General features: G+C 51.0%; 1 protein-coding gene across 1 annotated transcript in view; it reads left to right on the top strand.

Moving 5' to 3' along the window:
* Positions 1-8,990: 8,990 nt before the first annotated feature.
* The window catches only part of LOC126517634 (uncharacterized), a 30,250-nt gene continuing 11,749 nt past the window's right edge, over positions 8,991-27,491 (top strand). The window contains exons 1-2 of the mRNA XM_055064795.1: positions 8,991-9,222; positions 26,109-27,088. Coding sequence (XP_054920770.1) covers positions 26,187-27,088 — 902 coding nt within the window. The 5' untranslated portion in view covers positions 8,991-9,222; positions 26,109-26,186. The remainder of the gene's footprint in view (positions 9,223-26,108; positions 27,089-27,491) is intronic.

The following is a 27,491-nucleotide window of genomic DNA, read 5'->3' as shown; positions in this document are numbered from 1 at the left end:
CGCTCCTGCGCTAGAGTACACTATAGCTGCGCTGTGGTATGCATGGGAATGCCGGTATATTGTAAATTCGCATTGGCATCGTTCTTGGAGAGCCAGGGAAGCACAGTCCCGTCTGTCACGATGATTAATTTTTTTACTAAAAGAGCATGTAAAAATCTCTTATATCTTTATCATTACACAAAAACATGTTTTGTTTAACTATGAAATCTTGCATTTGCATGTACAACTATATGCAACGTAAAAAGTATCAGCAGGCCGCTAAAGTTGGGGGACAGACGACAAGATTTGTGCTCGCGTTGGAACCGTTCGTCATCTGTTCTTTCTTTGCTTCGCTTGATTATGAATTGTAGGTGAGTAAACTTCACTGGAAGATGTAATATACGTGAATGGAAACATTTTATGACGATCTTACATTTAGAATGCATTATTTGTGTAGCCAAATCTAAGTTTTAGACGAAGCCTCTTACAACGCCAGCCAAAACAAGCCTCGCAGACACGTACACCGTCATTCCCATGACGGCACAGGGCCCCTTAGGAAACTCCCGTAGACGGTGGCGCCAGATTTGCACAACAAGCGTGGAGGAATGTTTGGAAAATGACGAAGCCAGTCGTGAATGTAAGCGGTTTGAATTGTTAATGAGAACTCGTGTACATGGCCTTTGCTTCTTCTTTGGTTGTTGAGAGAGACATCAAACGTTGCCGAACCGAAACGGCTGAGAGTTGGACGAACGTCGTTGATCCTTAACGCCGTAAGGTAAAACTAGCGCTGCATGCCAGATCTTGCGTGCGCATGCACGTCATTTCAATGACGAACGCTGAAAACACGGGTCCGTAATTGCGAAGCGGTCGCTTTTTGTCCTCAGTGGTTGATGTCAGTGAGGCGCATGTAAAATAACATTAACACTATCTTGACAAGGTCACTACTACCAGGGTGTTACGACTTTGCACCGCTGGTACCACTATTACGACTTTGAGGTGGTCCCGTAGCGCTCGTCACCCGTTTCGTGACAGAGCGTTGGTAGCGAAGACTCTGAGTCAGGCGTCGGTGAGAATAACGAAAGGGACTTTATACATTATATACAGGTCATTATACAGGACAAGATCGGATCGGCACGAGGGCCGAGAGCTCACAGCAAACGCGACTGTTCCCGCACGGCGATGTCCGGCGAAAACGCGTGACACATCTCACTCCAGTCGAGAGCGGCACTCTGCTCCCGGTGGGTCGGCGGATCCGGTTTTCCAGGCGGCCGCGTCGCAGCTTATAATGGCCCGAGAAACCATTGTCACTCAAACGTCCCAATACAAAGCCAGCACTCGACGGTCGTCCGAGAGGTCCAACCAGCGACCGCGCTGGCCACCCCGTTCAAAGTTGGCGGGCGGGGTGACCTCCCGGCAAAGGGAGGTACGGCGCCGGACTGTCTGGCACTTGGTTACACGTTTGGACATGTCGCTCGCCAACACTTCTCCTCTGGACACCGCTGCGCCTGACGGCTCAGCATCTTGACTTCTCAAGGGAGAATTAGGGCGCTGTGCCTTTCGGCGCAGCCCCGGGTTTGTCCAAAGGGCGCTCGCAGGATAAATTCTGCAACTTGTAGATTCGGAATCCGGGCTGGTGGTAATGGCACAACAGCATCCCCGCCCTCAGATAAGGCGCCGGGAAGACGAGCTGCCTCCACGTGTCTCGGATGCCAGGCGCGCACGTTCGTCAGGCTCGTCCAAGTTCACGTCCAGTGTCTGGACGCCAGATAACTTCACGCGCCCAGGTCCCACTCGCCAAGACAGGAGCTCTGCTCACCGCGTTGTCACCAAGGCACCTCAACCAGCTCCGCTCGGGTCGTTCCTAAGCCCTTGCTTCTCGCCACTGGTCCCGGTTGGTCGTTCTGCAGCTTGCAAAACCGACCGGCAAAAGCCAACACCCAACACGAACAAGTGCCCTCTGTCTCCCGTCAAACACCAGACAAGGCCATAATCCAAATCAACCTAACTGAATTGCTATCCCCCTTTTTGCTCCCGCTGCAACAAGAGGCAGGTGTACGATCTAGTACACAAGGCTCAAACAACCATTTTTCAAATGAACAACACACCAAAATATCAGGAACAATTAATAATCAGCAATAATAATGACAAATAGAATGGTCCCCTTGAAATCACTTGGACCGAAAACACACTGCTGAGGAAGCAAGTGAGGTCATTCATTTTTCCCGGTGATATTTTCGCAGAATCAGAAGCTGCTTATATTTGCGACCCTGCTTATCCGTGTAGCGGCGGTGCAATAAGCCAGATTCCTCGTAAAATGAAACCCTCTTTTCTTTCACTCCCCGTTTGACGCTCTTCCTCGGATCGGCTAGTGAACAGTCTTCCTGTTGCTCGCGAATCAGAGTTTCCCTTTCAACTGCAGCCTGCTCCTGCCAGCTGGCGGAAACCGGAGCGAGTGTGGAGCCCGCGTCGCCTAACTCCGGCGTCGCGTCCATATCGCGGCTAGCACTGCACGTGTCTCTCCCACTCACTTCCAGGACCCGCTCGCCTAGGCCAGCCTCCGAGCTCTGCCTCTCCCGTGACTGCTCGCCACTCAAGTTACCTTGATCGGTCCGTGTGCCGCACCGCTGTTCGCTCACCGACGCAAAGTCAAGTTCCCTCGACAGCGGGCGCGCTTTGGATCGCGTGAGGGCCATGTACGCCACGTCGGCAAAGAATGATTTGCCCTGATCCTTCAGCAGCTGCTCCGAGCTATTTGAGAAGAGGTAGGGAAAGTGCTCCGGGAGGGCGGCAGGCACAGCGGCTTCTGTGTTAAGTTTCCCAAACTCTCCTTCAATGATAACCGTTGCGATCGGTAAACAGACACCCTCCTCCTCGGCCACTTGCCTTATCCTAGCGCACTCTCCCGTAAAATCACTCGAGGAGACGAAAGACGGGTGGACAACGTCCATAGTTGCTGCAGAGTCCTGAAGTGCACGGCACTTCTTACCGTTTACCTTAATTTCCTGCACATATGGCTCCAATAGTCGTATGTTTTTGTGAGTTTCCTGTATCGTTGCAAAAGCAATTTTCTCTGGGCAGCTCGCAGCGATGTGCCCTTGCTTTTTGCAATTGTAGCAGGTTAACGGTTTCCATTTTTCAAAAGAACGCATCGTATCGTTTCGCTGTTCGGGACCATCGTTATCAATCTGAGATGCATTCTGTCCTTCCCTTACAGTTTCTTTGGTAAGGGACTCGGCTTCCCGAAACTCGCGACGCGTGTTTTGCTTCCGTTCTTCGGGCTTCCCGGAAAACCCATCTCTTCTATCTGCTTTTTCTACGCGCACTGCCTTGCTGTGCAAGCTGCGGCGGGTGTAATACTCTTCCGCTAACTCTGCTGCCTTGTTTAGCTTAACCTCCTTTAGCCTATCTTGCAGCCAGAGCCGGACATCCTCATCAATGCAACGGTAGAACTGCTCCAACACGATGCATTCGACGATTTTGTCGCGGTCGTCGTAAACCTCTTCGCCCTTCAGCCATTCCACCAGGTCGGCTTTTAGACGAAACGCGAAGTCAACATTCGACTCCCTGCCCTTTTTTGCATACCGGAACCTCTGCCGGAAAGCTTCGGGCGACAATTTGTACTTCCGCAGTAGCGCTTCCTTCACATCACTGTAGCTCTCAAACGCCTCTTTCGATAAGCAAGTTATTACGTCCGATGCCTCCCCAGCACGCAAGGCTAACAGATTCTGTGCCCAGAGAGATCGCTCAATGCTATTCCGTTCGCACACGTGCTCAAATTTCACTAGGTATTTGGCCATATCCTCTCCGACGACAAAGGGTGGAAGTTGATCGCGTATTCTTGGACCGTTAGAAGTAAGACTATAGGCGCCGGCGCGCTATTTCGGGTCTCCAACTCTTTCATTTTCAGCTCGTGCTCACGACTCTCCTTCTCTATCCTTTCCTCGCGACGTTCCTTTTCTCTCCTTTCCTCCCTTTCCCGACGTTCATTGATATCCGCCCAGGCCTCTTCGGCTTCCTCAGCCGTTACGTCCCCAGTCCTCATGACCTCAAGGATCGCATTCTTTCTTTTGGTTGAGCCCAACTCAATGCCCAACTCCTCACAAATTTGGAGAAGTTCCTTGACCTTGTACTTCTCCATCGTACACACTGTCCTCCTGCTGTTTACCCTTTTTGAATATACCTGCCGTACGCTACTATAATGCTACTAGTAAGACATATGCAAGTATTTCACACACTGCCCTGTTTACCCCCTCAGCATCCCCTGGTTTTCAAAACACTCTCACTAGGCTTGAAACACACAAGGTTAACACAATGCAACACCAAATCCTTCCCTAAGCTACTATAACCTGTGTCAGAGAAAGTCTGGTGTTTGAGGTAAACTTCAGGCACTCACCGCGCCGAGGTAGCCGATGCCGGTCAATCCCGTGGCTGCCATCCACTGTTACGACTTTGCACCGCTGGCACCACTATGACGACATTGAGGTGGTCCCGTAGCGCTCGTCACCCGTTTCGTGACAGAGCGTTGGTAGCGAAGACTCCGAGTCAGGCGTCGGTGAGAATAACGAAAGGGACTTTATACATTATATACAGGTCATTATACAGGACAAGATCGGATCGGCACGAGGGCCGAGAGCTCACAGCAAACGCGACTGTTCCCGCACGGCGACGTCCGGCGAAAACGCGTGACACATCTCACTCCAGTCGAGAGCGGGACTCTGCTCCCGGTGGGTCGGCGGATCCGGTTTTCCAGGCGGCCGCGTCGCAGCTTATAATGGCCCGAGAAACCATTGTCACTCAAACGTCCCAATGCAAAGCCAGCACTTGACGGTCGTCCGAGAGGTCCAACCAGCGACCGCGCTGGCCATCCCGTTCAAAGTTGGCGGGCGGGGTGACCTCCCAGTATAGGGAGGTACGGCGCCGGACTGTCTGGCACTTGGTTGCACGTTTGGACATGTCGCTCGCCGACACTTCTCCGCAGGACACCGCTGCCTGACGGCTCAGCATCTTGACTTGTCAAGGGAGAATTAGGGCGCTGTGCCTTTCGGCGCAGCCCCGGGTTTGTCCAAAGGGCGCTCGCAGGATAAATTCTGCATCTTGTAGATTCGGAATCCGGGCTGGTGGTAATGGCACAACAAGGGCCAGGCGCAGTTGTCGCCTAAGCATTTGAAAACGGTATTTTCATTGCGGCGCTTTTGTCCTAATAGATGCTGAGAGAGGGACAATGCCTCGATAACGCTGAAATATTTCAGCATACCTCCAAGAGATAAACTTGGATTGGAACTAAAACACTGCCGACAGACATCATCGTTATCGCTGTTTCTCAAGACAAGTCGGGCTATTATAGTTGTGTTTACTTACGTTGCTGTAGAAGTGCTATAGGAAGGGGGCATATTCTCTCCCTATCTTTGCTGTCATACATATAAAGACATTTCATTTGCATTAGGCACCTTATACAGTGGTCGCGTTCAGAAATACTTTATTACACATGTCGGCGTCCCCCTGCACACTATGATATCTAAAATAATCACACGGAGGTATATCTTTTCTTGAGGAAACGGAGATTAATGGGGACGACACGATAAGTAAAAACAAAATATATGCAAATTTCAACATCGCCTTGCTCCTGCTATTAATTTGCTATACTGCTGAACGCTAGGCGCCGCTATGAAGGCATGCGCTCGCCGTTGACAGTACAGACTGACGGCATATCGTCTGTAGCTATACGGGAGGAGGAGGAGGAGTAGATTTTAATGGAGAGAAAGGAGGAGAGGTCGGCCTGGAGAGCGTGTCTCTAGCCTGCTACTCCTCACTGGGGAATGGGGAAGTGGGAAATACAGGGAAAGGTAGGTGGCGGATGATTATGATATGGTACGATGAGATACTATATACACGTTGTCCAATATGCGGATGCGCACTGGAGACGCAATACACTAAGAGTAATCTTGCCACAAAAAGTTTTTGCGCAAACACATTTCGCACAGACTACACGTCTCACAGCTTCTAGCTTCTAGCACGTATAGCTTCTAGCTATACGGGAATTTGTTTAGCACTGTATATGCCGATAATTTACGTCTCACATGAGCTGCTTGAGAAAGTTGTTTACGAATGCAGGTTACTATGTAAGGACCTGCAAAAGCAGCTGTTCTGCACTATAAACATTTACGCCCAACAGTGGCGCAACAACTCCTCGCTGCAAATGATAGGTGCGATGCACAGTGTCTGCGCCTGCATGCCACTGCCATAGACCCCTTTGCAGTCTCTCTATCGGCTTTGTCACGCCATTATGATTGCAATATTTCAGCTTGCTGGGGCGCTCTTACGGGCGCGCAGGTAAGGCAATGGCAGAAGCCATTACTCGCGACATTGCAACGTCGATGGGGCGGCCGCCTTCGTGCATGAATTTTCACGGGTCAAGATGGCGGCCGCGAAAGACTTTTGCAACACAGTCGGCCAGATTTGCTCTAAAGTTATGCGAGAAAGCCACACGCCCTGAGAATAGGAGCGCGCGGCATTGACAGCAGTGTTTTTTTTTTTAAAGCGAAGCACACCGCGTCGTGGGAGGTGGCGGTGGGCATACATGACAGGTGTGAGTCGGCGAAAAAACGCCACGCTAAAAACTAGTTTTCCCCCCACCGCATCGAATGTGCACAATGCCCTCTGGAGCTCCCTGACCATCGCTACATTAGCCTCTTGACAGCTGTAATTATGCGTGACTCCCCTCAGAAGCTGCAGCTGCAGCGCTTCCCTTTCTACTAAGGTGCGAGTCCAGAGGGGACGTAGATAGAGCTGTAGAGTGGAGGCAGTTCCCATACAAGATAAGTGGGAGGTCCGGATGGAAGGCAAGCAAACCTACTACTATAGGAGCTGGATAAGCTATGGTTCAAGGTACGGTACAGTATGTTGCTGCTATTTCTGAAAAATAAAGTCCTTGCAAATATCTCAAGCGGACAAACTACGCAGGGCACGCAGAAGCAGAGGCGCATTAATTAATGTGAACTGCAACGTCCAGGCAACACTAGCGAAGCCGTCTACAGTTAAATGAACATTTCTGTGCCCGCCGCGGTAGCTTTGCTGCTATTGCATTCCTAGAGGTCGTGGATTTGATTTCAACCGTGGCAGCCACATTTCGACGGGGGCGAAATAGAAAACGCACGAGCACTTAGATTTTGGGACATGTCAAAGGGACCCTCAAACGATTTTGACAATTTTGTACAAACGTACTGAGTCGTTAGAGTAGGTCCTTCTGATCATTATTTGACGCATATAAGTGCTCCGCGTAAAGCGTGTAATTTATTATAACGTTTTAAAAATGCACATCGCTACCGATTGCAGCACACTGCGCGGAGGAATTTTAAACCACCCCTACCCATATGATGCCAATCACCCCAATGACGTCAAGGGGCCGAGCTATCCGATTGGCTGACCAGGGCGCGTGATCGATAATTTCTCCAACTTTATGGTAAACAAATGAGGTTCGTAATAGTTGGAATAGTAGTTAATTTGTTTTTATAATAAGAAAGTAACATAAAGCGAATGCACTAGAAAAATTTTTCAGTACATTTAGGCACTTCTTGCAGTCAGCAAGTGTCGTCTGCTTGTGTTACAACGTGCTCCGTCTTTAACGAGAACTCCGCCGTCAGTGGCGGTCTGTCTTTTCGCGAGCGCTATGATTCGACTTTGTTGCGTTGTGGACCACAAAAGTATGGCTGGCAATATGTCAAGCTGCGACATCGTGTTCCTCTGTAAGCCAGTAGACGAGCGGACTGACTGCATTACATCGGACTGCCGCTATCCGATCGGTGCCAGGATTTGTGCGATTGCGGCCGTCACATTACACCGGAAGATTACTATTAGGGTAAACGCTACCGCAAAGGGGACAGGGCCTGGCCGTGTCCCCCTGCGTGTCGTTTCAGAGGATGAATAAAAGCGCAAATGTGAATGGTCTGCACGGTGCAGCCACCTGTTTGCATAGAGCTCAACCAGACACAGTAGCAGTAACAAAATGTATTCTTTGCTGCTGGTGTAAATTTTTCGCAGGAGTGTAAATGTTTACACGTTGTTTTTGTAAATGTTTATAATGTTTTACACATGGTTAGATCAATATTAGCTCTTTGGCTGGTTAAGCTTTGCGCCCACTGGTGGTTGGACCGTGGAGACCAATCAGGCAGCGGACGTACGTCTACGGTTCATCAGTTCCGTCATCAGCTTGAGTTTATGCTTCCACCGTTCTGTCGAAACGTTCCGCTAGTGTGTGCTTAACTGAATACCAGACACGTTCGGTGCTGCGACCGAATGGTCGCAACGAACGCTGCTTCGATAGGTCTCGGTTGGGGAAGACGACCAAGCGGCTAGCGGAGAGGTTTCGCGCAGGCGGGGGCGGGGGGGGGGGGTCTCCAAAACAAATGGACGTGGACGATGTGACGTCGCATCGTGACGGAGGACCAGTGAGGGATAGAGATTATTGTTTGTTTGCGGAAGGAAAAACATGGGGTAAAGTGCAGCGCAGTAACTGTCTCTCAGATGAGGGCACCTCAACCGCGCTGCACGGGGGGGAGGGGATAGAAAAGAGTGGTGGTGGAGAGAGGGAAAGAGCAGCAGCGGTCGAACCGCCGTAGGTGTGGGGAGGGAGCACAGAGGCGATCAGCTAGGGCGATGTCCTCGGCGAACGCCAGAATCGCTCGGAAGAGGTGCTTCTGGCTCGAGATGCATCTCGAGGGGTGCAGTAGATTGTCCACCGTTGCGCAGGGAAGGTTGTGTGTACGGTAGACTTTTGCGAGGGCCGCGCGCGCGTTCGAGAAAGTCGGGCACTCACACAGCAAGTGTTCTAACGTTTCTGTCGCGCTGCAGTCCCGGCAGAAAGGGGAGAGAGCTCCTTATGGGGATGCCTCCTCACGGCGGGCGAGACGGAACCGGTCCGCAAGGCGAGGAGGAAGGCGCGCTCGCGCCTAGTGAAGCCGACCTCCGGGAGATGGCGTGGCGGGCGTCCGCGCGCAACTCGGCCGTCTGGGTGGCGCGGTGTCGAACAAGCTAACCCATTGTGTGATTTGGGTGCTCGGGTCGTGTTCGCGTCGTGCGAGCTTGTCGACGGCCTCATTCCCGGCGACGCCGACGTGCGAAGGCACCCACTGTAGGCGAAGATCGAGCCCCCGTTGCTGCAAAGCATGGAGCCTGCACGCGACACGCTGGGCGAGCAGTGGGGCGCGTTCTTCAAGGAGCAGCTGCTGGAGCGCGGGCCTCGAATCGGTGAGTATCGCCGCACGAGTGATGCGCGGCGATTGCTCGAGCACGTCCGCGGCCAGATAAATGCCCACGAGCTCAGCAGTGGTGGAGGACGCTCGGCAGGGCAGGCGGCACTGGTTTTCGATGCCGAGGCTCGGCGCGATGCAGGCAGCAGCCGCGGAGCCCGCCAGGTCGTCTTGTATCCTCGCTGCAGCCTCCAACGGCAGAGTTCTGACTGGTGTGGTTTAAACCTGTTGCCAGCTTTGCGGGTCAATGTTGCCAGACTGCCTGCCAAATTTGACGGGAAAAACACCGTCAAATGTAGCGAATGCAACACGCCGTTTTCGAAGCGCACAGAGTTACCAGATCACACGCGCGCAGGCTCCCAGCTCCCGACAGTACCGGAAAGCTGCTGCATAACCCGCGCGCTTTCGAATCGCTCGCTTGTTGTGGGCCCTGTTCTCCGACGGTACGAAGCGCTTTCTTTCGCTGCACACGCTTTGGCTGGTCCGCGCGGGACGAGGCTTTCGCTGGATCTGAAACTGAAACGCGTCGCATAACGATATATCGCTGCGCGCTCTCGCTACAACGTTAGAAAAGGGTTGGATCGCCTTGATTTGCAACAAGCAGTCTCCTGACGATTACGCTGCTCGCAATACTCTGTTCGGAAACGGAGACGCGTCGCATAACTCTTGGTGCACGATATATCGCTGCGCGCTATCGCTACAACGTTAGAAAAGGGTTGGATCGTCTTGATTTGCATAGGCAGTGTCCTGACGGTTGCGCTGCTCGCAATAGACGACCGCACGCCAAGTTTCATCCTAGACGCCAGCGCTCGTTTCTCCCCTGGCGGAACGATTTCATCTCCAACGGGTGTAGGTTTCCCCCGCCGCTTCCCTTAGCGGTCGCGCCCGCGTTCAGTTCGCGCTGCGCGCGAAACGTCTCTTGTTTGCGAAGGCGCCTCTTCGGATGACCGGAAATTATTATTGTGTTGTTAACTGTCACGACAGCAATGTAAACACGAAATGGTTGATGCCACCAGTGAAATACTGCCGATTCACAAGAAAATGGTACGAAAAAAGCAAACGACACACATGGATTACTGCGGTGCGCCGAGCGAAGTAAACAACTGGCAAACGAAGCGAGCTCGTTCATTGATCACTCCTGAGTGTATGACTGTTTTTATATGTAACACACATGAATTTAATAATTACTCGGTACATAATCATTTTATTCATATAAAAACTTTTGCACCAAGAATTATGCGACGCGTCTCCGCTTCCGAACAGTGTATTGCGAGCAGCGTAATCGTCAGGACACTGCCTATGCAAATCAAGGCGATCCAACTCTTTTCTAACGTTGTAGCGAGAGCGCGCAGCAATAGATCGTGCACCAAGAGTTATGCGACGCGTCTCCGCTTCCGAACAGTGTATTGCGAGCAGCGTAATCGTCAGGAGACTGACAGTGCAAATCAAGGCGATGCAACCAGTTTCTAACGTTGTAGCGAGAGCGCGCAGCGATATATCGTTATGCGACGCGTTTCAGTTTCAGATCCAGCGAAAGCCTCGTCCCGCGCGGACCAGCCAAAGCGTGTGCAGCGAAAGAAAGCGCTTCGTACCGTCGGAGAACAGGGCCCACAACAAGCAAGCGATTCGAAAGCGCGCGGGTTATGCAGCAGCTTTCCGGTACTGTCGGGAGCTGGGAGCCTGCGCGCGTGTGATCTGGTAACTCTGTGCGCTTCGAAAACGGCGTGTTGCATTCGCTACATTTGAGCGTGTTTTTTCCCGTCAAATTTGGCAGGCAGTCTAGCAACATTGACCCGCAAAGCTGGCAACAGGTTTAAACCACACCAGTCAGAACTCTGCCCAGCCTCCTGCACGATGGCGCAGAGAGGCGTGCGGTGCTTGGAGCGGGCAGTTCGACACACACGTCCAGGGGCACGGCGAGGCTCGGAGGCGGGCAGGCTGGTGGTGGAGCCGGCGGATCAGCCACGATGTGCTCAAACAGCTGCGTCATCTTGCCCGCGAGTGATGCAGGGAGATCCCGCAGGAGTGACAGGATTGGGCCCGCGCCGGGCGCTCGAGAGAGGCGCTCAATGTGGCCGAGCGCGCGGAGGTCAACCGTCAATGAAGGGGGCCAGGCGCCAGTTTCCGCGAGCGTCTCCGCCACTCGAGACATGCGGGGGAGGCCGTGACACACTGGAAGCACTCTGCGATGGTCGCGGTCAATGGAGCGCCACAGGGAGTCGCGCACATCACAGAGTGGCAGCGCGTAGAACACCGCGAGAGGGCCATCGCTCCATAAACACTGACGGCGAACGATGGGGGGCAGCCTTGCCCGCGCGCGAGGAGGCGGCGAACCGCACGTTCAACACGGAGAGAGGCGGCGCGCAGGCGTTTCACAGCCGCGACCCAGGTGAGGCGGTGGTCGATGGTCAGACCGAGATAGGACACCGTCGGCTCCCAGCTCAGTGGAACACCATCGATGAGCACGCGGCCGGTGTGGCGTCGTGCGGCAGCGCGAGGGTGCACCATTGTCGCCTCACTCTTGGCCGATGACAGCTGCAGGCCGATGGCACGGAGGAAACCGGCGACGGAATCCAGGGCCGCCTGTAGTCCGCGTCCCATCTCGGTGATGGCAGACGTCGGCCCTCGCACGTACAGTGCGACGTCGTCCGCGCACACAAGAGCACGCACAGGGAAACGGCCAGCTTTCGGTATGCACTCGATGATGGGAGCATGGGTAAGGTTAAACAGAGATGGGCTTAACACACTACCCTGAGGCACACCAGTGGTCACTGGCCGAGGCGAGCTGGTGGCCCGGCCGACGGCGAACTTCCTGTCGGCGAGGAAAGCCTGCACGTAGGCAAGCAGGTTGCCCACAACGCCGAGGGCTCGCACAGCAGAGAAGACGGACTCGTGCGGGAGGGTGTCAAAAGCGCTGCGCACGTCGAGGAGGAGAAGGAATGCGGCCTCTCAGGCGCGCCTGGCCTGCTCCAGCGTGCCGACAACAACGGCGAGGCAGTCGCCAGTGGAGCGCTGCGCTCGGAATCCGCACAGTTCGGGCGGAAGGGCACCGCGAGCGCGCGCAATCCACTGGAGTCTGGACAGTGCCATCGCCTCCATGGTCTTGCCCGGCACAGGTGTTAGCGCGACCGGCCTGTATGAGGCGAGCCATAGCTCGGCGACCGAATTAAGGAGGAAAGAGCATGGCTAGGGAGGAGGGTAACGTGAAATCGATTGTAGCTCCGTTAATACGTAACGCTGCACTTAAATTGTGGTGCGAATGTTCTACTTAAGCTGTACCCTACGCGTCTACAACATTTGTCTGCACCGCTTCAGGGGCCCTTTAAATGACATTACAGTGTCAAAATTAACCCGAAGTCTGCCACTACGGCGTGCCTCATACTCCAGTTGTGGTTTTGGCACGTAAAGCCCCATAAACCAATTCAAGTTTAATACTTCTTCCACAATGCGATGTGCCATGCGAGGCAATGCCAATGGTCAACCCTCTCAGAGGTTATGAAATCTGGCGCACAACAACGCCTCAAGCAAACAACTCTCCCTGCGTGTTCTGTGTACTACACAAACAGCAGTGGTGCACGCAAGGTAACGTTTAATACCAACTCATCAGTCTCGTGTTGGACTAAACGTTGCCGAAATTAAGCTTCAGCCATCAACATCGGCGCTAATTATCGTCACTCAAAGCATCCAGCACGGAATGCTTCGCTTACATCTATTCCCACACTGCGTGGGATGTGCATAAAATGTTCGTTCTCTTTCTTTCTTTTCTTTATATTTAACTATGTTGCGAGTAAAAGTCAATCCGTCATCCGCAGTTGTCGAGCCTAGACTCTACGCTTACGTGCCTTATTACTGTGATAGTACTCATGATAGCCGTCTACCTATGATAATAACCAAGAACCTGCGTAATCGCACAAGTTGCAGACGCTGAGAGTCTAGCACGAACTGGAATCTCTTGCCTGCTATCTTGAATGATTCACTATATGGAGACGACTTGTGCATATGGGCATCTGACCCGAGTACTCAAGCCGTTCATTAAAATCTACAAGCTGGCCTAACGCTAATTAATTAATTTTTTTAGATGCAGAAGCATACTTATTTCACATGAGAAAACTGCTGCATTTCCTTTTACAAGGAAACGCCTCAATAAGTTGGTGATAGTGCGTTGTAGTCGCAGCTCCCGAAGCGCACACGAAAGACCTCTTGCATAAACGTTGGCAGCCAGCGGTTTTCGTGTTTCCTCAAATGAACGGTGAAATCGCGATGAACACCGGTGGTGCGTATTTACGCTGGTGTTTTCACAACAAGGGTTCAATGCTCCGGGTGCATATTGAGCGAAGTCGAAGCGAACGGTACCGTCGATTTCTTTTTGTGTCGCCGAGAGGCCGATGTTAACAGCGGCCACTGCAACGTCGACGCCCTCGCACTTGAGTTGCAGAACGCATGCGTCAGCAACGCCGTCAACAATTGCACTTCTCGCTTGGAAATCCGGTGGTCAGGGCAACATTCTCGGTCAAGTGGATGGACGGGCGGCCATTTAGTTCTTGTAAGTGGAGACTCCGGCGCACCTGTGAGACTGTCGCTTCCAGTAGCACACTCCTTGGAAGTCGGTTGCGGCTCAGCACTGCAAGTCTCCGCCAAAGCGATGATGTCTGTTTTCGGCATTGCACAATCCTGTTCAATGTCTGGGGCGTGTAGCCTGAACTTTGAAGGACACGATTGAGAGGTTTCTTGCGGCTCGTTGCAGCCTGCCGATCACGTGATCAAGAGCATAATTTCCGCTTGTTTAGGAGAACCATCTCGTCACGCAGTGTTCGATCCGTGGTATGGCTGCGATGCTCAAATGAAAAGTCATTGTTTCGATTTGTTAGGTACTTCAACAGCGGTGGCACGCGATAGTGCGGCGTACGCGAGCCGCAGAGGCTGCCTCTTATCCTAGTCGTGCATAGCCTGTGATTTGTGGATGGTCATTGCATTGGCTTGGTAAGAGGGGAGAGCTGACCCTCTCGCAAGTAACGTTATCGGGCATGTACGTAGTTACGCTCACACTGCCCCTCGGTATGGGAACCCATTGGGGTCGCATTGCAGGCTGGCGCACTCTAGCGTGTTTTGCCTTGGCCTTTGCGACGACACCCGCAGATGCACCCGGACACTCCGAGTCACAGACGTTGTGGATAGTCGTTCTCGTTATTTCCTATGTAGCTTAGTACACCCGACTTTGCCGCGGACTAAGCCGTCTTTGTTGACTGTTACAATGGTACGTTTTGCAATGCTTGATTTCAGTTCTCTGGGCACAGAACACGACGAGGCATGCCGTTCATTTACTCACTCCTTTACTGAAGAGAGCTGAAGACAGCATTGCTCATTTGCAAAGGTTTCTGGCGGGGCAATTTATTCCCATCGTGTTGCGTTAGGCGAACTGCCATGAGTGCCAGAAGTGTAAGGTTAATCACCCGTTTCTTGGCTGTGTCGGACTGATTCGTATGTACCCTTTCCCTACCTCCTCCCTGGGCAGTCGTTGCTGTCACGTGTGAACACGGTGGCAAGTGCGGCAGTCCCCGCAATGCTTCTGCAGGGGGAGGGAGGGTAGTCACACCGAATTACGGCGTCCAGAGAGCATTGTAGATCCGCTCTACCCAAACGTGGTTGACGTCGCCTATCTTGCCTCCCGCACCCCTCCCGTGAGCTTAACCCCTCACCCTCCCCCCCGACCCCCGCCGCCTTCAACGCGGCGTACAAGGTAGCGCAGCAGCAGCAGCAGAAAAGATGAAAAGGAAAAAAAAAGCTTAGTTTTAAAACAGCGCTGTCGGGTCCCACATTCCTTGCGGTTAATGAATGAAAACAGAATACGGCCCAGGTGTGTGACAAGCTGAATGGCACGCAGTCGTACATTGTCTGCATTGCCCTGCACCACCGTGTTGGTTCTAGCGATTCAAGAATGGCTCTCTTGTCACGTTTTTCACGTCGAGGACAAAGTTATACGTGTTATAGGTCTCTTCAAGCAGACAACTAAGGCTGCCGGCATTGAGTGGGATTCAAGCTCTGGAGCGCCGCGCTAAGATTAAAAAAAAAAAACAGTCTTTTATTTCCTTTTTTTAACACACGTAAGACAACAAGAGCTATTGGTGCGTCGTATGACACTTTATGCAATATAACCGCGACAGCACTGGCGAATACATATCTTTCGGCCAGCAGCATCGAGAAGTAAGCACGAGAGATTTCAGCGGAGCTAGTCAATGAGCAGAAAATAAAGTGCTTCTACGAATGAAATAAAGGATGTGTTTAGCTTTTCTCGGCGTGTATTATTTCAGCACAATTTTAACGTAATACAATAAACACATATAGGAATTCTGCATTGCGTGTGTGAATTCTGGCAGAGGGCCTGATAATGAGCACATGCCTAAGACCCTAAATTGTTTGGCCAACATAACATACTTTCAAGAAAATCAAAGCAATTTAATTTAGGCGGTTTTACGTGCCAAAAACACGATCTGATTAAGTGGCACGTCGTAGTGGGGGACTAGGGAATTATTTGGGCCACGTGGGGTTCTTTAACTTGCGCCTAAATCTAAGCACCGGGGTGTTTTCGCATATTGCAAGAAAATCACAGGTGATGAATATCAAATGCTTTATTCCGCTAGGTTTGTGTTCTTTATAAGCACCAACGAAACGGCATTGCATCGGGTCATTCTATGTCTCGATTTATTGATTTATTACGCTTAACTGCGGGTTATGGTGCAGCAGTTATTAGCATATAGAGAGTAAGCGAAAAATCGAGAAGGCAAAATATTTGAATGTTAGGGGAATCACAACTGCCAGTAAAAATGAGCAAAAAATCAGCCAAGAAGAAAAAAGAAATGTTGCTACCAAATTAATTGCGCTGAAGCATTTTGAGAGTTTCATAGTTAACCCAAAATAACATAATATGTAAGTAACACGCACAAACACCCATCAGAGTTTAGCTAGCTACCGCCAAACAGATGTCGACGTAATTTCGAGGCCGATACACGTGCTCGTACTTGCTTAGCCATGTTGGCAACATGGGTCCAATAACGTAAAGCTATTCCAATCTGTTTTTACTCCAATCTCCTGACGTCAAATTTTCGTAACCGACGACGTAAGCCTCAGGCGCTGACCTGCAGCGTTGTCTGAAAAGGCCAATCAAACGTTTGTATATAGGGGGTCAGTTTCGTTTGCCTTCAAAACGAATAGCACTGTCTACATTGAGCGGTTTTTCTTATATAACGGGCTGTCAATGAGCGAGGAGTACGCTCAAGCAGAGAGGGTTCCGATGGGGCCGAGCCAGCGCAGTGAATATCGATGACCGCGTAATGGCGCTGGAGTCCACGATTGGTCCGCTTCCCCTTACTTGGCTTGAGGTGGCTGGTCGAAAATCGCGGTGGCGTGCAACGGAAGGCTAGGATTGGACCATAGGTTAGGAGTGCCGCTAAAACGGATACTCAACAAGGAGTTGGCAGTGCGATGCCGTATACAGCCGAAAGGCTCAATAATGTTATACTATCAGGCAAAAAGATTTATTATACGGAAATAAATCCACGCTCTCCGAAAGGTGCGAGTAGCCAGTGCCTGAGCGCTCTGCGAGCAGCGCTCTTCTATTCCTTTCGGAACGAGGCAGTCTTCGGCTAATCATAAAACAAATTCAGTTTTCTTCCGCATATTAATGCATCTATAACGCGGTCAGTTCTTGCGGTTTTATGGCGTTGCGTGGCAGACAGGCGAAGTGGGCGCTGCGCGAAAGCGTTTGACCAATAGCAGAGGCCTAACGGCGAAATGGCGTCGAATGAGAAATGACGACTTTTCCTTCGTTCGGTGTAACCATGCGTCATCAGCGTGTGCTCGTCATATCAGACGTGGAGCTATCGTGGTTTTGTGACGTCACGTGACCGACAGGAAGAGTGCAGGTGGCCCGAAAATGTCTTGACCAATCGTGGAGGGCTGAGTGCACAATTGGAATAGAAACGTTTGAAATAGCTTTACGTTGTAGTGCCCCTTATTGCTATCTAACTAGACTCCTGGTAGCTTTGCTTTGCGCTTGATCTACGCGGTCTAGATGCGTGTACCCGTGCTTATCTGGCTGGCGCGATGTGTACCGTCCCAGTGGAATTAACGCTATAGCTGTACGTTAAGATACGCCGTTCTTTTTTTTAGAGAGAGAGAGAGAGAGAGGGGGGGGGCTTTTTATTAGAAAAACAAAGAATTTTGCCGGCGCGTATATAACCGCTGGCATGCTACTCTGTATAGGGATGGGGAATAGGATTAAAAGATTCCAGAAGATAGTGGGAGAAAAGGATGATAAAAATAAATATGAAATGTCCGAGTGGACCTGATACTAATATTTGCAGGTGACATGGCGGGTAAATTTAGGCTTTTGTATATGAAGTGTGCAATTGTTAAAGCATTCCTATTATACCAATTTCTGCCAGGTACTTGAACAATAAATCCAAAACCCGTCGCTGTTTTGAAGGGCCGGACATTGGACGTAAGATTCTCGGTAACGTTAACGGTTCGTGGCAAATCATGTCCATTTGTTGCTCAAAAAATTGTCTCTCATCGCTGTACGCGGCGCATTCTTATAATATGTGCTCAATTGTCTCTAAGTTGCAACAGTTATTACAGTACGGGTTAGTGGTAAGCCCTATGCGGTACAGATAATTGTTCGTGTATGCCACGTTCAGTCGAAGACGATGGTACAATTAAGTGTCGAGGAAGTGGTCGTGGAATTTTTGGTCTCATTTCTGCGTAAATGTAATGGAGGAAGTTATCTTGGTAAAGCCGCAGATTCCAGATGCGGTCTTTTTCTTGATAGGCATATTTTTTGCCATGTTTGAAGCGTCGGCTTTTGTAAAAAATATTCTTTTGAACTTGCGGTAGTGGAGTCCATTCCTGGCAGCTTCATCCGCTCTTTCATTTCCTGAAATGCCGGCATGGCCAGGTATCTACTGGAACTTTATGCAATGCCTAGCAATCTTAGCCCTGCGGTGAAGATAAGCAATGCCAAATGCTGCAGGCTGATTATTGCAACGCTTGTGCCTTTTCGATATACTTTGTAGGGCTGCTTTTGAAACTGTGAAAATCACTCATGTCTTTGGCGGCTGCTGTCGGTGTACATACATAAGGGCCTCCTTAATGCCATATAGTTCCGCTGAAGTAGATGATATCGCTCGCTCAAGACAAAACGAGAATCGTTGTCCTGTAGAGGGAACAAAAAGTCCGCAGGATGAGCGATGTGGAGTTGTAGAGCCATCTGTGAAAATGTGCGTTGCGGCTGCGTATTATTTGTGCATATATTCCAAAGCTATCTGATAAGTCGCTGCTTGAGGCATTTTCTTTTTCGCACTGATTCCAGGTATATATGGCTCGATTTCCAGTGGGGACAGTGTCCATGGTGAAATGTTTCGTGGTATAATTTGTGACGCCTGAGCAGGAATCGAAATAGATATGCTTCCGACGGCCTGCCCAAAGCTAGATGTAGCATGGGTTCTAGAAATATCCTTTAAGAAGTGAGTCTTCGTATGAATGACGTGGCGGAGGTGAATCCGAAGTGTCTCCTGCGAAGCTAGCACTTCGAGAGGCAGGCATCCAGCTTCTGCTACAGTTCCTGAACGGGACGACCCCTTAGGAAGGCCACGACATACGCGAAGGCAGTTGTTTCGTGCTTCCTCAAGTTTTCTCTTGCTTGTGGGAAACAGATTGTGCAGGATCGGGAGGTAATATCGTAGTGTTTCATCGACGTGGGCCTTATGGAGGAGCACCATTGATCGACAGTTGCTGCCCCAATGTGATCCGGCTAAAAGTTGGAGTACATGCGACGGCGAGGAAATCTTCTCACTCAGTTTTTTCACTTGGGGCGACCCTGTGAGGTTCCTATAGATCGTCACTCCAAGAAACCTTTGCGTCTTGACGTATGGAAGGGCCAACACTAGTGGGTATTTTTCCATACACCACCGCGTGAAAGCCATGGCAACGCTTTTCTCGTGGGACAATTTCAGACCCCTTGGATTTAGGTAGGCCGACATATTTGCTAGCGCTCTCTGGAGACGTTGTTGGGTGGTACTGCGGGAACGCGCCGCACTCCAAATGCAGATGTCGTCCGCATACGGTGCGATTTGGACGCCGCGGGGCAGGTTTCCTCTCAGATGGATGAGGACTAAATTAAATAATGCCGGGCTTAACACAGCTCCTTGCGGCACTCCCTTTTCGACGGCATATAGCGCCGTGGGGCGATCCGGTATACACATGAAAAGTTGGCGTCCTTGAATATAGTCTTCAATCCATGCGTAAAGCCGTCCTCGAAGACCAATTGTTTCCAAAGCGTCAAGTATTGCTTTATGATAGACCGAATCATATGCTGCCTTAATGTCTAAATATAATGCAGTAGGTATGTTTCCAGAGACCAATGCCTCGTCAATTGATGAGACCGAGGCAATAACATTATCAATTGCGGACCTATTTTCCCGGAAGCCATTCATTTCCTCCAGGTAAACTTTTGTAGTTTCCAGGAACCAATTCAGTCGTTTGGAGATCATTTTTTCGAATAGCTTCCCTACGCAGCTAAGCAGAGATATGGATATGAAGGAGGCGTAATTTATTGGCTGCTTCCCTGGCTTCAATATAGGAATAACCTTCGCAAGCTTCCGTTCCGTAGGCCAGGTGATGATCGCTTGTTTCCGTCGCCGATTGCTGCTGTGAGCTCTTCGATGGTGAATGGTAATTCTAAGTCAGGAAGGGTAGCTCGAGGTGGACTAGGCTGATGACTTGCAATTTGCCGAAAAGGTTGTGCCCTGTTGGAAAGGACCCTGCAGTATACTGCTCTGAAACCTCTTTCAGGGATGCGCTCTCATGTAATGAGAGGGCGATAAAAGAATAAAGCTGTTGCGGCTCTTTGCGAATGCCTCTGACGACTCGCCAGATTTTGCTCAGCAGTTGTCGGATCTCCAGTATCCCACAAAAGCCCCTCCACCTTTTTCGGTCCAGTTTGGTGAGGTAACGTCGTATATGTCTTTGTGCCCGTCGACATGTTCTGATGTTTTCGATATTCTTAGTACGTAAAGCCTTCCTTTCGGCACGCCTTCGTATGGTACATAAGCTTTGGAATTCCTCGTCGTTAGTTGGTATATTACAATGCTTAGTGGCAGAGAGAACGTTCATAAACAGACTGAGGCCAACGCTGTACGCTAGTGTTGCTTCGTTTTACACTGGAGGCAAAAAAATTGTACGCGCAAAATCTGCTCCGGGAGTTATCTGAATGATGTGTACGCATTTCGCAGTAACGACGTGGTGTTGCGTGGTCGTGCGCTGGTGCGTTTGGTACAATCGCGAGAACGACCGCGAAAGGGAAAAGCGCGGTTTCAACGCCGAACTGTTGAGTGAGACCCTATATACACGAGAGGACGCAGGAGAGGCGAGTGTAGAAGCAATGTTCACTCGTGTTATGGACAGCCCGCCACGGACGTGGACGTGTGGTGAACTGAAGAGGGAGACGTACGAAATGAAGCAAATGCATGAAGCTTAGCCTGGAACGTCGGCATGGCGTCGTTCTGGTTGTTGCTTGAGTTCGGCAGCATGTTGCTTTAGTCACCCGCTCTGCGCAACGTCGTTCATTTGTTTCTGGCGCAATCTGTGTTCACGGTGTAGTAATCGCACCGCTGGCACGAGTTGTTGCGGTCTCGGTGCTGACGCCCGTTATTGCCAATGGGTCGCAAGCCCCAAGGGTAGCGTTGGCCTGGCGGCCTGGGGCACTGGAAGCATCCGAAGGTCCCGGCAAAGCAAGAGAAGACTGGTAACAGAACAACTTGTTTATTCTAACATAGCAAAAGAGCGGCCGGTCAGGTCGACCGAAGTGGAGAGACGGGAGAGCACGTAACTCAACAGTACAAATCGGAGCCTCTCTCCTGGCGTCCGGGGGCAGCTGCTCTTATACTCTCGGCGTCGCGGTCCAAAAGGGAAGGTCACGGGAAGAGCCCACGCGACGGCGCGCACGGTCGAGCCGAGAGACATGTTGAGCCGAGAGACATGGTGAACCGAGTGTAGTGACGCATCGCCAACCCGCCCACACGACGGCGCGCACGGTCGAGCCGAGAGACCTCCTGGCTCCTCATTTGGGGAACTCCGCTCCCCGGCTGCCGCGCTTTGACAAGCGAGGGCACACACACACACACACACACGCACACACGAAGACACGTGGCACTGAAACACGCCTGGACACGCTTGGCGGGGAGGCGTTGCGGCGGCGTCGAACGGGCCAAAATGTCCGCCGCTTTGAACGAAGCCCCGGCGTCCGTTGCATCCGCGCCGGCATTACCGCGCGTTGTAGGCGAAACGTAACAACGGCGATACTCTGCTTTCCCGGGTTTCCGCTCTTCTTCACTAAGCGGCTCCGTTTTTGTTGGCGCCATTACTGTAAATGCGACAGCGCTGCGGCGACACGAACTGCTGCGGAATGCGGCGCCACGTGACTAATGAGGCAAGCAAACTACTGCAAGGGGCTGCTCCACCGTCCTGGTGCGTGCCCGACTGTGCTCGTCACGTGGTCACAGAGACGCGCTCGTGCCACTGATGGCGCGATCATCGTGTCGAGCGCGTTGGTCGCGTCAGGTTACGTTGGCGGCGCCAGTGAGTCGAACCATCGGTCGCAGAATAGACGCAGGTTGTTCTCGCCGACGTGACGTAACGTGTGCGCGCGCTCACGCTACGTCTGAATATATTTAGCCTTATAAAGGGCAACTCCGCTGTTTTTAATACCAGATAAGACCGTTGTCATTTTCAAAGTGTATTGACAGTCCTGTCACCAGTAGGATGGTGCAATTTGCATATAAAGTGAACAATAATTTTAAGTAACCCATAAATGAGATACCGAAACCGGAAGGGTTGTCTGCCATGTGGAACGTCACGATGAGTCGATGACGCGAGATCCTACACTACCACAGTGTAAACACGCATGCCACGGTGTAAACGCGTGCTAGACACGCAATACACGTGAGGCTAACGACAAAGAAGCGGAGCTGATGGCTGATGATATCTCTTGATGACACAAGTAGATTGTGCAATTTTTCGGGACTAGACAGCGTTGGTTTCAGGCAGGATTTCAGCGACAGTGGCGGCGTAGTCTCTGATGTCCGAAACACAGGGGGGCTAGTAAAAAGACGTAAGTAGAGAACTCGCAACAAACATTTAAAATTCATTTTCAGCAAACCTAAATGTCTTGGAGCAATACAGTTTGGCACCGGTCGATAACCAGAGTGCAAAAGCGAGCGTATATTGGAGCTTGTATTAATATCAGCGGACACCGAGAAATCGCCAGAGTTGACCTTTAAGGTTTTCCGACCGCCACTGTCGCAGCAGAGGCCACAGACACCACCGGCGATTGCCTCAGCGAGGAGGAAGAGAAGCAGGGAATGCGCACACGAAGCCACTTGCTCGGCGAAGGGAGACAGCACTGGCGAGCTCACGCCAACTTGAGGCCGTCGAGTGCACGGTGGGGAACGAGGCGAGAATGCGCGCACAAAGGCCAACGTCTTTTCGCGGTTGCAGCCTTCTAAGCGTTTTCTTGCGACAGCAATTATATGGGCACTCCAGGCGCATTCCTGCCGTAGCCATGAGGTTTCGTACACTGTAAATGAAAATAAACCCACCTGGGAATTTTTAACATGTGATATGACCTAAAACCTCCCATCCTCGAATATTTACTCCGATGTGTGGGAGCAATACAGCGCCATTCCCTCGTTTCACTCTGTTGACTAGCTGTGGCAGGATTTCCGGCGACATGACGCGATTTTACTCCGTTTCAAAATCTTGTTCTCCTGTGAATCTCCGACAGGGAGTTTTAAAATACTCCTCTCCGCCGAAACAGGTTGGTCACGTGGCACTTCCCATGAGGCTGTGCGCCTCGTCAGCGACCGGGCGCGTTCGGCGGGGTCGGCAGTGCTCATGGCTGACGGTTTGTTTACATCTGTGAAGCGTCGTTCCGTGACAGCATTTAGTCAATTTGGTTCCCGTATTTTCTTCCAGAAAGTTTTGTAGGTATACCTGAAGCTCACTGTATCTCAGCTTCAAGTACGTTAGCTCTGATCACTTTGCTGACAACGGTGCATGCAACAGCAACGTTTTCAAGTGCGGAAAAAGGCTTAGGTATATACCTCGAAGATGCTCACTGGCCCGTGATGTCGGCTGAGGTTCTGACTGTGTTTTCGTGCTGCGTGACCGTGGCTTGTGTTCTTCAGTACGTGAAATACGACTTTTATGTCCTTTTGGGTACATGCTGACGACGTCCGCTGTTATCTTTGAAAGGACTAGCAATGGCAACAGCAGCCACTGTTCGAGCGACGACGTCCGTGCTATAGTCGCACATGAATGGCGTACAGCCCTACCAAGCACTACCCCACTACCCACACTCACTACCCCAAGTTCGTTGCGGTGCTGTGTTGCCAGTGAAATTGACCGGAGTGCAAGCAACTGTTTTTATGTATGTGTGTATGGATATCCTCGCCCGAAGAAAAACGGTAGGACATAAGTATGCGTTCTGTAAATAAAGCTCCTTACTGAGCGATGTTAATCGAATTGTTATCGCGCATATAGGTTTTTGTCACGTCGTTGCTTCCGATATTGCATTAACATTATGCTCTATCCCAGACCCTGATTTAGAAGCATGCCTGCTGGCTCCGAGTTTAAGGTTTCACTCGACAAATCAGCGATGTAGCTCCTTTTCACAACCGAGAGAGATTGCTTGGACGTTGAGCAAGTAGTGCGGTGCAGAAAATGTATGACTGCGCACTTTTCGATGTTGTCGGCTGCTGCGGGTCATGCTCACACGTAATAATTTCTTGCTACGCTACCACTATATCGCAAAAATGGAATTTTCCATATGAAGCACACGCACTTACATTTTTCTTGCTTACAGGAACTAACGCACTACTTTTTGGCCGCGAACGCCGGCAGTGTGCGAAGTCGCTTCAGCACTCACAGAAAGGCATGCTAATTTTGAAAAATTACGCGATTAATATTTCTCTCTCGCTATTCTGAGTTAACAGTTTCTGTTGATTAAGGTATTCTGTTAATTTCAGAGAGGCACATCTCGTACGAACGAACATGTGAGTCGTCATTCTGAAATTTGTATATTTCGAAATTTGACCAGTAGCCTCTGCATGTAAAGATCTTCGCGCAAACTGACACGATGCCTCTTTTTATACTCCCGTTGCACCTCGAACAGACTCCGTCCATTGGAAAGCAAAAAATAACGAAAAGACAGAAAGAAAACTCCCATGGTTCCACGCAAACATTCCGCTCGCACGGAGTAAAAATTCTACTGCGATCATACGGAGCATAATAAACTCCCAACCGGGGGGTCGCTAGAGGACAAGCATTATACTCCCACCTGTGAGTTATTTCCGTTTACAGTGTATAAAGTCCAAGGGCGATAAAACCGTCGCCGCGCGCCGTATGCTGTATGTGCGAACGAAAGCGTTCGAGGGTGAGCAGGCGAACGCGGTTCCATCCAGCACCTCGCGTGCGCCAGCGAGGAACGCGAGCCGGAAGCGTGCCCTCTCCTGATGCGCGCGATGCACGGGGCTCAGGCGAGGGAGGGGTGGCTGTTCTCCAGCGGCTGGTAGGGTGCAGCCTGCTTGAATATGTGTACACAAACGGGCTCCTAGATTGCCAGTAGACTTCGGCCTCGCACGGCCTCTGCCCGAGCGCCGGCCATCGCCCCTGGATGATGCTCACGTCTGCTGCCTAAAACCTACTCTCCCTTTCCCCATCTATCCTCTCATCTTTCTTTCCCCGCCCCCATTCCCCATTACGCTGCGCCGAGCTCCCATATGGGGTGCAGAACTGAGCGTATTTTCCCTCTCCCAAATCACGAAGAAGTCCTGCTCGCTCACCGCTCCGAAGAGTGGAGACAACCGCGGCGTCTCCTACAGCGTTACTCACGCGAATGGCGGACGCCATAGTAGACGCCTTTGACGGAAGCCGTAGGGACGCGTTGCCGGCGCTCGTGTGTCTTGAAAGCGATCTGCGACGTGGCGCAAGTGGGCGCCTGCACGGGCCTCGTATTCAAAGCGATCTTTGATGTTTGTAGAGTGCGCGTAGTGCCGGTAGCTTGGTATGCGCTGTGCTTTCGACGTTTTGTTCACGCTGAAGCGACAGATGCCCGAAGATAAATTCATTTGGTGCTGCTGCGATTCCCCACTCCAGCATTTTGACAGCGAGTTTCCGCTCTCATGAGCGCGGTGGGTTCATGTTCACCTGTGCGTGCGTTACACCGTGCTTGTTAATTTAGATAAATTACGTTGGCGGGCTTGTTGGTTTCAATCCATGATAGAATGTGTAAGCGCGACTGAACAACGACGCAGAAAGCAGTCGACACACAAAGACAGGACTGCCTGTGGATGTCTGCTTTTTCTACGTCCTCGTTGAGTCAGGCTTGCATATTGTATCATTGTTATTTTCGATAGTAAGTGAATGTTTACAGTTTATATACAGTTGCTAAAACTAGTCTCCTTACCCGGTACAGCTATTCACTAATTTGCTATCGCAATCGGTGCTTCGCCTTTCGGGCGATACTGGGACTTTTTTCAACCGTTGTGGGCGGCTTGGCGTACTTCTAACGTCAGGGAACTCGCCGTGGCCTTGGCGACGTGACACAAATTGTTCATCACATAGGCGAGTAGTAACATCGCCCAATCTTCGCAGCGTTTCTTGCCTTTTAGATAAATGGCCCAGGGTTGGCGATATTCTTTCTCTATGTGGTCAAAACATGCTATACAACGGAACTAACATCCCTCGCGCGAAACGCGCTGGTCATCTTTAATAGTGAAGCACCTCTTTATCCGCTAAATCTTACGCACACCTTTTTTTTTCTTCTACGCGCAGGTTCTACGTGAGACGACTGAAGTCTGCATTCAGGTCTGCGTCTGCACAGCGTTTCGCCAAACAAGTGGCCGGTGAACCATGTCTGAATCCTCGCAAGCTCTCGTCACCAAACCTGCACCCGACAGGGTCAGCATCCACTGCGACCTGCTGAACATCCCATGCACTAAGAAGGATGGTGGCAGCTGCAGCCTCATAAAACACCGCCATGATTTGAACGAGGTCCTTCGAGGTGCTTGCCTGGAGCTTGGGGGAGATGGGCGAGGAGAGAGCAGAGGTGCCGTCCTAATCGAGTGTGTCCAGGCACACGTGTGCGGGTTCGCTGCACGGGTCCCTGAGCGAGTCTCGTGCGTAGAGAGGGCACTGGATTTTGCCGAGCGTCTTCTCGCCGAGCATCGTTGCATTACAGCGATAACATTCAGGGTCATTTGGTTGGGTCGCGCTTCGATGCGTTCAGCAATAAATCGCAATCGCTTTTTGAAAAGCATTACCATCTGCCCAGTAAATCTATTATCACCTCACGACGACGCTATCTTGCTCGAAATGCTCAATCCAATGCCACAGCGTCGAAACGTCGCCCTCAAGGTGAACGACTTCGGAGAGGAATGGGGAGTCGACGTGCCCGTGCCTGGATTAAGGTCACTCGGCTTAGGGATGGATCACGTGACAACACTCGACGTGTCAGAGGTTTATATGAGCGACACCCTTGCGTGTTGGCTGATCCGGGAGCTCACTGAAAACAAGAGCATCACTGGACTCGGTGTCTCGCACAGCGTGTTCCCCTATCGCGACGAAGCCTCCAACGCGTTGTTCGCCAGATACCTCGCCAAAGAAGACTGCGCGCTAAGAAAACTGACTCTCAAATATACGGACATTTACCGCAGAGGGTTGGACCTGGCCCTGAGGGAAATCGTCGATGCACTCTGCAAGATGAGTACTTTGGAGGAACTGAACGCAGACATCGTCGTGGCGCCCGTAAGATTGTAAGTATTGCTTATAATTGCACCACGAACCGACGGTACACCAACAGGGCATCTTGAAGCACGTATTACGTGCTACGCAGCACGTATTCGCCCTGTAATGCCCAAAATGTCATTAGGAACATTAGAAGTATCATATACTTAGTTTCAAATGTAATTTAATGGACACAACTTAACGTAATGCCTATATTATTGTATTTCATGCGCTGTAGCTCGCTTTTGAAATGTGGAGAGTTCACCGAACAAGTCATTATCTGTATATTTGGCCCACAGGTAGAGTTTATTTAGTATAACAGAGATTTTTTTCAACAAAATCGGTCCTCCTAGCTTCAAATAAAAGCACACATGTTTAATACAGGGTGCTTCAGCGAACACTTTCAAAATTTTTTAAAGGTTGCCTGTAGCT

The sequence above is a fragment of the Dermacentor andersoni genome, chromosome 11, assembly GCF_023375885.2.
Source record: "Dermacentor andersoni chromosome 11, qqDerAnde1_hic_scaffold, whole genome shotgun sequence".
NCBI lineage: Eukaryota > Metazoa > Arthropoda > Arachnida > Ixodida > Ixodidae > Dermacentor > Dermacentor andersoni.
Note: the sequence above shows the minus strand (reverse complement) of the source record. Positions and strands in the feature narration are given on the sequence as shown.